This window comes from Odontesthes bonariensis, chromosome 11 (assembly GCF_027942865.1).
Source record: "Odontesthes bonariensis isolate fOdoBon6 chromosome 11, fOdoBon6.hap1, whole genome shotgun sequence".
NCBI classification, from domain to species: Eukaryota; Metazoa; Chordata; class Actinopteri; order Atheriniformes; family Atherinopsidae; genus Odontesthes; species Odontesthes bonariensis.
Window position 1 is genome coordinate 17,097,131 of NC_134516.1, and position 10,014 is coordinate 17,107,144.

The window sequence follows — 10,014 nt, forward strand, 5'->3', positions numbered from 1 at the left end:
TTGAGCAAACACAGCCATATTAAATAAAGCACAGTACGATACGAGTAAATGTGTGCCTATAACAAACTGGACTCCGTTTTGTGTTTACAAACTAACAAAGAAACTGAAGTCATAATCAGAACTTAGGGTGCTGACGTTTTGACCAAAAAGATTCCTTCTTGGACAGCAACCTTTCAGCCCAAGTCAATGCAAGACTCTTGATTGTAGAGAGCGATGCTGGTGTTTTAATCACAGACCTGTGTGTTGCTAGTTCATGGAGTTCATCCCAGCCGTGCAGATCATTCACCATCAAGGTGCAGTATTCCATTCACAATAACACAAAAAGTTAAAGGCTTCCTTTAAACTTTATTTTGTCATACATTCCTTTAAGAAAATTGTTGCAATACAAAATGTTTTCTCCTAAGACACAGCTAAGATTAAATACAACCTCTTTACAGTTACTTCACAGGCTTTGTGCTTAAAACAGAAGCAGGAAATATCATTCGATTATCCAAAAAAAAAAAAAAAAAAAAAAAAAAAAAAAAAAAAGAAGCATACACTAAGCAACAATGACAAAATCAGCCTATACACAGCAGCTCTTGTGTTCTCACTATAATTTATATCAATGAAGCTTTTACAGTATTTGGTGTCTTATTTTTTTTAAGTTGAATACACAAGGCCCACGTGATACAATCATCTCTTTTTTTTTTTCTTTTTTAATTAATTTATTTTTTTAAATACAGTAGGAGCAACAGAGGCCTCTACTCGAGCCTTAAAGTCTACACACACACACAAACAGCTGTCCACAAATTACCAAAAAAAAAAAAAAAAATTATTTGAATTCTACAAATACATACAATAATTACCTGATTTAAACAGTAAAGCAAACCTAAAAAAAAAGCTGACGTAGTAGAACGGTGTGTTTTGCTCAAACCATAAGACTCAAGTGCAAAACAATGAAAGAAAAGTGAATCAATATTTTCAACCAGAACAGAAGAGCAAACCTCAACCCAGACCCTTAAAAACAACAAAAAAAACAACAACAATATAGTATTTTCTTTTTTTCCTTTCTTTTTGTCATCTTTAAGACAAGTCTTACTTAACCCGTCACATTTATTACTTCAGTGTTAGAAATGTTCTGTGCGTGTTGCTTTTTAGTCCACCAATTACATCTCATCAGTGGACTCTGACATGGAACGCTCTAACCTTTGTCGGCCTGTGACGAAGTTCAGCAGGTCGACGGCAGTCACCACGCCGAAAACCATCTGCCTCTGTGTGGGGGAGCCGTCTGTCAGGTCTGATGGACGAACAGGAGAGAAGAATTCAAACTGGGAATATTTCCACACTGCAAGAACTCGGACCTAATCAAATCTTTCTTCTTCTTTTGGCCACTGGGGGGCAGTATAACACTCCATGTTAAAAACATTATTTAAAGCCCTAATTAGGGGGAAAAACTGGGAAAAAAAACTCCAATCGAGTAACTCCTATTTTTTTCTTTAAGTTTTAGCATGAAAAAGTGTGATAAAACATCACTACAGTGATCTAGAAATATTTCTGAAAAAACAACCCCGACTTTGGTCAATGACGCACACTAAAAGGCAGCCGTGTAAGCTTTATCTCTTCCAGGCTCCAAAAGCAGAGGTCAGGGTTGTCTAAACCCTATTTCTACTCATATTCTCGCCCCGCAGCTGCACTCGGACACATGAATGGCAGCCGTCAGTGGTAGGCGGACCCACTGAGCTCGACCAATGTAGTCATTACAGATGTGGGAGTGAAAGAAAGTCAGATTCAACGGTGGTCTGTTGTGTGCCTGAGAGAAACTCCACACAGCAGTCAATGCAACACAAGCGTAAAAAAGTATTTAGAATGAGTTTAAGAAAGAACTGGAACTCAAGGAAGACACAAACCACAGAACGTAACATTAACACTGTGTTTGTGCAAATGTGTCCAAGCGCTGCAAACTTACACTGAATCTGCTCATGTACCACGAGGGCAAAGTGGTCCGTTTCCAAAATGCGGGATAACTTCCCCAAGTTATCAGTCAGACGGATCTAAGAATGAAGATGAGAGAAGGTGAGAATGAAAACAACATCGAAAACCAAAGTAACAAACACAAGGTGGTGTTATTCTCTGTGTAAGCTTCAAATGGGGCAGATATTTGCCATTTTAAACAGCAAATTAAGTGTTGAACTGAGACACGGAACGCCTCCTAGTCAGCCCAGCTTCAGCTCCACAAAGAAAAAAAAGTGCTTTTAAAAAATACTATTCTTAAAATCTATATTCAGGAACAACTCCAACAAAGATGTTCCTCCTGAAACTGATCTTCTGTCCACACTGCGACTCCCTCACATTCAAAGTCAAGCTGATTTAAAGCCCTTTCACCATGGAGATCCTCCTCTGTACTGCACCCTGTCATTGGCTGCTGCTCTCAGCCAACCAAATGTGTAAGTCATGAGGACTCCAGGTGCATGCATTTTCTCTTTTCCAAAGGAAGACGTGTGATTTTTTATTCATTCATTCATTTGTTTATTTAGATTTCGTCTCACCTGTTTGAACTGCTTGTAGAGCACTTTGCTGACAGGGTCGGACAGCCTGATCTTTCCAGCAAGAATCGATGAGAGCATGTTTCCTAAAGTCACCATGCCCAGGATTAACCTACACACAAACACACAGGGGTTGAAGTTGAAGCCTTTGTCGTGCCTGACAACAAGCTGAGCATTAGAAAAGCATTTTCTGGAAAAAAAAACACAACAAAACTCTAAAACATTAAAAGTCCATTCTTCAGAGAGGATCCTCACCCTGTTTCATCCACTACAGGCGCCTGGTCGAATCCCTTCTCCTTGAGGATTTTGATGGTCTTTTGACAGGTGACGGTAGGAAGGACGGTGAGAGGCGCGGACAGGTTCAAGCCCTGCAGCCTCAAGTTCCACCACCTGTGAGGCACAGAGACATGACGGCGTGTTACAAAAACCTGCACAAGAAGAGAACGCGAGCAGTCCAGGGCAAAAAGCCCCGTTTTAATTCACATACCATGGCTTCTTCACCATCAGCTCCTCCTCGCTCAGGAAGCCCTTCTGGACCATCCACTTATCACTCAAGAACTTCGACCTTGAAAAGAGGAAGAAGAAAAAAAAAAGCTTTGATTAATGCATCATGACGTGCGCTGATCAGAACCCGTTCAGAGAAAGCAGGGACTGGTTTTCAGGCAAATGGAAATGAGAGGCGTCTCACATGTAGTTGCGGATGGAGTCTGGCAGGATGACCACGCAGCGCTGGCCCTCCTTCAGCTCTTTGGCGACGTTCACAGCTGCCGCCATGGCCGTGCCGGAGCTGCCTCCTGTTGCGTCAAAAAAGCAAAAACTGAGCCGCTTTCAACCAACACCTGCGGAAAGGTCCGACTTTGCAACATCACCTCGACATCTGATCCAGAGAATATGTAGGCTTACCGCACAGCAGGCCTTCGTCTCTGATCAGCATACGAGACATGTTGAAAGACTCCTCGTCGTTGGACTTGTACCAGGTATCAACGACCTGGAAAGATCAAATAAAAATGTTAAATATGGGCGTCACTTGCGAGCACGTTAGAAGGAGACTGATTTTTTTATTTTCAAAAAGCTACTGGAACTCACTGATCTGTCGAGCACGGTTGGGATGAAGTCGTATCCGATTCCTTCCACCTCGTACTGGGTCTTGTCGGTCTTGTTCAGATGGTCGGGCTCAGCCAGGATGGAGCCTTCTGGGTCAACGCCAACAATCTGCACACAGCACGAATAGTTGGTAACCAACCACGTAGCTCAGTGGATACGCATTCCAGTTCCTTTCAAGTGGACACAGCCGGAATAAGCTTGACAATAACTGTCGTGGAGCATGAGGGGTGGGATCTTACTTTGATGTTTGGGCATCTTTCCTTCAGTTTGCGGGCAATGCCTGTGATTGTCCCGCCTGTGCCTGCACCAGCCACCAGCATGTCCACTTTGCCTGTTTGGAAAGCATGAGCAGAGAGTCAAACGTAGGACTTAAAGTCTTGGAAACACAAGAAATCCCAAAACATAGAAGTTGTCCTCCTGAATCTCCCAATTTTGGAGTCAGAGATGTTCGTACCGCCGCACTGCTCCAGGATCTCCTCAGCTGTGGTGTCGTAGTGAGCCAGAGGGTTGCTCGGGTTGCGATACTGGTCCAGGATGTGCGAGTTGGGGATCTCGTTCTTGAGACGCCAAGCCACGCCCACGTGAGACTCTGGCGAATCGAAACGAGCACTGGTGGGCGTGCGGACGATCTCGGCTCCGAGAGCTCTCAGGACGTCCACCTGCATGGAGAAGCGCAACAATGAAGAATGGGCCATGTCCTTTATTGGATACTTTAGGGTTAGATCACATGTGAAAGGCCCAGTGTACAATCTTTAACGTCATCTATTTAGGGCTGAGCAATTTTATCGATACTGCGATATATCGATATTTCGTTTCCCGATAAAGTATCGATTTAAATTATCTTTGAATTAAATTTTTTTTATTTTTTAAAGCAAACTTTATTGAAAAGTCAGATGTTACAATTAGTGAAAACACAGAACATTAAGGTAATACAATACAATGCCAGGGGGTCACATTATACAAAACAGCGATAAATTAGTTCATAAAAATGTTGTATAAAGTGCACAGCTCTCACGTTTGTGACATGTTTGTTTGTTTCCGTTTGTCTGGCTGTGTGGTCCTTCCGGTTCAAAGGTCGGACCACCAGTCCAATCAGCGATGATTCATGTCAAATCACACGGTCCCATTTTTCCCCCCAGAAAATGATGTAAGTGTATCGAATCGTATCGTTGGCTGAATATCGTGTATCGTATCGTGAGATTAGTGTATCGCTACAGCCCTACATCTATTGGTGAATTTGCAGACTGCAGCCAAGGGAATATGTAAAAGAGGTTTGTAAGCTAACAGCTCCAATATTTGAACTCAAAAAGCCATTAAATGTGAGATTCTACAGGTTGAGGGACATGGTACACGTCAGGACACGCTGGAGACGAGTTGTGGTCTTAGTTTTACGGGAAACTCACCTTCTCCATGCTCATCTTCTCAGGCATGACTATGATGCAACGGTAGCCTTTCACAGCTGCAGCCAGAGCCAGTCCGATACCTGAAGACGCACATCAGCAGATGTCTCAACACCTCCGTTCTAAACCGCTTATCATACCAACAACAGCTTTAAACGGGTTTCCAACTTATTAAAACATCAGAGCAGATGGAATTAGCTACCAGTATTTCCGGATGTGGGCTCTATAATCGTGTCTCCAGGCTTGAGAATTCCGGCTCTCTCGGCGTCCTCCACCATCCGCAGGCTGATCCTGTCCTTGACGCTGCCTCCAGCGTTGAAGAACTCACACTTGGCCACTACACATACACGCAACAAAAAAAGTTTGGTTTGGAAGCTACATTTCAAGCCTGCTTGACAGGTCAGGATTCAGAAAGAAACTGCCTTCATTTGTTCTGTACAAGTCAAAAAGTAATAAATTCTGGAATGAGCCACACAGACAGCACCTCACCCCAACCCCCTGCATGTTTACACCCCGTCATTTGTCAAGTGGAGCCAACTGTCACACCTTCTGACGGTTTTGTGAATGTGTCTCAGCGAGATTGACGAATGACTCACATATTTCACACTTGAGTCCAAATGCTTTGGGGATCTTGTTGATGTGCACCATGGGAGTGTCACCGATCCTCTGCAGGATGTTTGGAAGGATGGGCTGAGGGACGGTCCTGAGGGCAGATAGTGGGAAGAAGAAAGTCTCAGCATAGGGAATCACATAGACACCATGTGGGAGAGTCAGATCAGACTCAAACTATATTTCCTCGTTCCTTTTGTATCTTTCGCTGGTATGAAAAGTTAAGTCTGATCACTAGATTATCAGGACACCTTTTCACTGGATTTAACATCACTGCCCTTTCCTGCTTGCATTGTTTATCTGTCTTAAAAGTGGGAGTCGAAAACTCCAGACTAACCTTGGAACTTTTGGATGAGGCGAGTTGGCTTTTGAGGCCTCCAGGCTCCATTTGCAACGGCTGGGGAGGTCAGGTCGGATCCATTTCCTCTCAGGACTAGTGCTCTTTGTGTCTATCTGAATGGTCCTGCTCGATTCCTCCGGGTCCACCAAGGTCAGCTTTTCAACTCCAATTTTTGGATACGAGCCCTCCAGAAGTTTGGGCTCTCCGTTGGTGTGGTTGTGCAGTTTGGCAGCGTGCGGGCACACGGGGCCTTTCATGGAGGTCTCTTTGGATGAAGGAACTGAAGGCATGGCTTACCCTTGAAGAGAAAAACAGGAAGCATGGTTATGTAACCGTGAACAACATTTCATCCTTAAGATAAACCCTTTACAGATAAAAAAAAAAAATGATAAGAATGTCCTGATATGTTGTCGTCTCAACAAAAGCAGTTCCTGCCAAGTACATAAATGCTGTCTCATCAGCCATTTATGACTCTTTTGCTCTTGGCTTTGCAACTAAACGTATTTTATACTCATATTTATAAAGTTTAACAGCCTGAGACTCGCAGCAGGACTGTGCCTGAACGAGGGAACAGTGCCAACAGTCGGTAACTGCAGACGAGACAAAAGTTCATATTTGATTGCTGAACCTTTTTGTTGATTTTTTTTGTTAAATGAGTCTGACGCGTGCTACTGGAGACTCATTTACTGTGAATCTAACACGGTTCAATCGTTACATTGTAAACTCCCTAAAACCAGCTGCAATGAAAAGAGCTGTAAATGTGTGGGTTAAAAGGGAAGAGTCGTACAGCAAACATGTGGCATTTTGACCAAAGCGGGTCAAAGACTATTCATTAGGACCTCAGGGAATTGTGTCAACTTGTAACTAAATAAACAAATAAAAAAGGGGGCTAGACAAAAAAGAAAAAAAAAAGCCTGAAGCTGACATTAAATCAACTTTTACCTACATTAATATAATGCCTCGTAAAAGCAAGGCTCAGTCTAAAGCAAACAGTGAACCACTCCTTCTTCCTATTAATGCTGAGTCATATGGTCACTGGTAATGAACAAAATAAAAAAAAAAAAAAACTTAGCAAAGAGTTATCCCTCCCCCACAGTTTCCTTCAAGCACGTTGTTGTTACACGTTTCTGCTCGTCATGATGAGCGGACAAATTTGATGAAAAGGACGATGAGGTTGGATCACAGCTTGGTGAGGAAACACAACAGAGTGGGGGAAAAGCTGGCTGATGTAGCTTTAGCCAAAATTGCATCATTCACTCACAAGTAAGAAGAAAAAAAAAAAAAAGGGGGGGAACAATGCATTTTCTTAAGATGTTAATAAGCTTTTCCGCTTTCGAAGAAAAGACTTAATTACGGCCCCGTAAGTCAAATTAAAATTCCAGATTTTGGAGCACAATGCGGACGACAGCACTGGTGCGTTTATGATCCACGGCTAAAAGCAAACACTACCTTTGTGGTTTGACTATGAACCCTAATATGACTCAGTTGATAAAGGTTGGAAGTCATGCAAAAGTCATAGTTGTGCAACAAGATGGTGAAGATTATCCTAAACTTGAGCTCAGAGGTAGGCTTTACAACAGGTCGTGGATTTTTGGCCTGCTTAATGAGAATTGACGACATCGGTTTATAACTTAATACAACGTTTAATTATTTCCCCTTTGTTTGTGCAACTGTGCGCACACAAACCACTCACGACCATGACAATCGCCATACGTCAGCACTGTGCACAGGCTCACTTGGCAAAGGCTTGAATGTACCTGATGCACATTTATCCGTCCAGGCCCGCCACTCCAGCAGTTTCCTCCACGACCCTGCTGAAACGGCAGTACACGAACCTTGACTAATGCGCAGGATACACAGCGGAGCCAGCTGTCAGTGCCGAGGCCCCTCTTTGGCTCCTGTGTGAGTTCAAACGATGTTCACACAGCTAACTGGCTACACCTTCCTAAGCAAACGGCTCTCTTTGCACAGGAGACAAAACCATCCCGAGGTCCACTGGTACTTTAAATGTTCAGTGATCCATCACTCCTAAAAAAAAACCCTGCAAACTAACTGCAACTTCAGATTTTTTTATTTTTTTCCCCTGTTAAAAAAGGTGCTGAACCCATTTGGTCGCCTTCTTTTCTCAAAAAGAGTCTCCAGCGTGAGGAGTGGTGAACTCTGTGACCACCACTCCTCACTGTGCTAATTAAGGTTCCACTGGCTACGACCACCGTCGTGTTGTGTGAAAGAGCATGTGGTGTGTGGTGGCCTTACAGGGCTCGACGAGGCAAGATGATCCTCGAAGAAAGCACACGCGGCTTTGGGCCAGGCTACTGGGACCTGAACTTGCAAGAGGATTTTACAAGGGTAAAAAAAAAAAACCTCAAACCATCACTCCAATCCCCAATTACTCTCCAAAAATGAAGAAACGCAGTGAAAGGAGCACCTGATCAGTCTGGCAAGTTTAAACCCAATCTGATGAGAAAATCCCTCATTGGACCTTTTTTGCTCTTTTAATCTGCTTAATTTCAAATCACCTCTGGTATGCTGCAAGTTTAACTGTTACTGCTCAACAGCAAGTGGAACATTTTAACAAGTGCGGGACAGATAAATACTTTGCCAGCAAACAAACACAGCTGTCTAACAAAACAAGACTAGCGGGCTGTGTGGATATTCAGTCGGCCACAACAAAAGGTTGGCTAAATGTGAGCAGCAGGAATGCTGGTCGTAGAGATAAAATGCAACAAAGTATACCTGAACACCAGGATTAAAGGGTCAGGAGGCCAAATTATGATCATCTAGTACCCTTACATCTAAATGATGCTGCTGAACAGCAAATAGCCAGTACCATTAAATGCCCTCAGATAGGAAATGGCCATGCCTATCTTTTTTTGACAGCCAGGTAATAGATTTTCAACTGAAACGGCTGGGTTTGATGGTTTCAAGCTCTCAAATGTGAGACTTTACTGCCTTTCTTTCTCGTTTTTTTGGTTTAAGATTTTATCTAGGTTAGAACGGCTTACTGTAATGGCCTGGTTCTCTGATGTATCACAGTATCACAGACTCATGGGGAAAGAAAAATAAATTACTGTAAGCGGAAGACCTTGATAGGCTAAAAAAAAAAAAAAACTTGAACCATTTTACTTCCTCAGGTTACACTGAAACCAATAGATATTATTGACTGGTTTGAGAACTGATAAAAGATGAATGTCACCTTGGGATTTTGTGAAACTGTCGTCACTGACAGGCAGTTTCAAAGCGACAAATCAAATATTAAATAATTACCGTTATTTCAGCTCACAACACTGTACCCATGCAGGAAGAGAACATTAACACGAGCCGAACAAAAGCAGAGGATAGAAAAATAAGGCTGGCAAAAAAATGATCAACTTGACCAAATACAAACGTATCCGTAAGAAATCCGCGAACTTATCGACATGAAAGTGAAATATGACTGAAAAAGGATAAGGACCGAAGGAATTTTAAAAGCCGATCCCTCATCCTGGACTGCGCAGTGAAATTATTGCATCAGCTCACCGTCCGTTTGCGAAGCAGCTTAGACTGAGCCAATAAAACAAAACCACGTGTCGGTGCATCGTTTTTTTTTTTCATACATTTTCTGCCTATTGTTCTTTCTCCGTCAATTTCCACTCACCTGGAGACTCAGACGTGCCTTGAAACCTTTGAAAGCTCTGCGGACAAGATGCGCAGGGGGACCACTTCTGCGAAATGAGCCGCTCGACAAGCAGCCAGCGGTTTTCGTGCGGCGCACGTGTACAGCACGGAAAGTACGTGAGAAAAACTACGACTCTATTGGCTACGACGGGGGCGTCTGTTTGGACTGTTCGTCCAATCAGAGCAGAGCTTTCTTAATAAGGTTTTGGGAAAACGACGAGTTAAAGTTGTCCGCGCCACCTGTTTACACTTTTAATGACCAAACACGCAGCGCACGCCCTTGGGTGCATGTGACAACTTGAGAATTTCTCATGAACTATCTGGTGATGCCAAAATGTCGTTTAAGCAGCCAGGATCTTAAAAATGATTATTGTGTGAAAAA

At 43.1% G+C, this 10,014-nt stretch overlaps 1 protein-coding gene across 2 annotated transcripts; it reads right to left on the bottom strand.

The window, feature by feature from the left end:
* Nucleotides 1–325: 325 nt before the first annotated feature.
* On the bottom strand, nt 326–9,744 carry LOC142391726 (cystathionine beta-synthase-like). 2 transcript variants are annotated; one of them, XM_075477745.1, is made up of 15 exons: nt 9,613–9,744; nt 5,973–6,273; nt 5,623–5,729; nt 5,229–5,363; nt 5,030–5,109; nt 4,081–4,285; nt 3,866–3,957; nt 3,609–3,734; nt 3,426–3,510; nt 3,211–3,316; nt 3,010–3,087; nt 2,778–2,912; nt 2,526–2,634; nt 1,946–2,030; nt 326–1,276 (listed from the first exon to the last, which is right to left on the bottom strand). In XM_075477745.1, exons 2-15 carry the CDS (start codon nt 6,263–6,265, stop codon nt 1,146–1,148), a joined length of 1,767 nt encoding a protein of 588 aa, XP_075333860.1. In that variant the 5' UTR covers nt 6,266–6,273; nt 9,613–9,744; the 3' UTR covers nt 326–1,145. The 2 variants fall into 2 exon arrangements, with proteins under 2 accessions (XP_075333860.1, XP_075333861.1); XM_075477746.1 differs by lacking the exon at nt 9,613–9,744 and adding an exon at nt 9,243–9,411.
* Nucleotides 9,745–10,014: the final 270 nt, after the last annotated feature.

What these genes read in the sequence shown, in the direction of transcription:
- LOC142391726 (XM_075477745.1), bottom strand. Translation starts at nt 6,265, where the DNA reads ATGCCTTCAGTTCCTTCATCCAAAGAGACCTCCATGAAAGGCCCCGTG. An exon ending in GCCCACATCCGGAAATACTG is followed by an intron (nt 5,110 to 5,228) that starts GTAGCTAATTCC and finishes GTGCGTCTTCAG; the next exon opens with GTATCGGACTGGCTCTGGCT. An exon ending in GATCCTGGAGCAGTGCGGCG is followed by an intron (nt 3,958 to 4,080) that starts GTACGAACATCT and finishes CTTTCCAAACAG; the next exon opens with GCAAAGTGGACATGCTGGTG.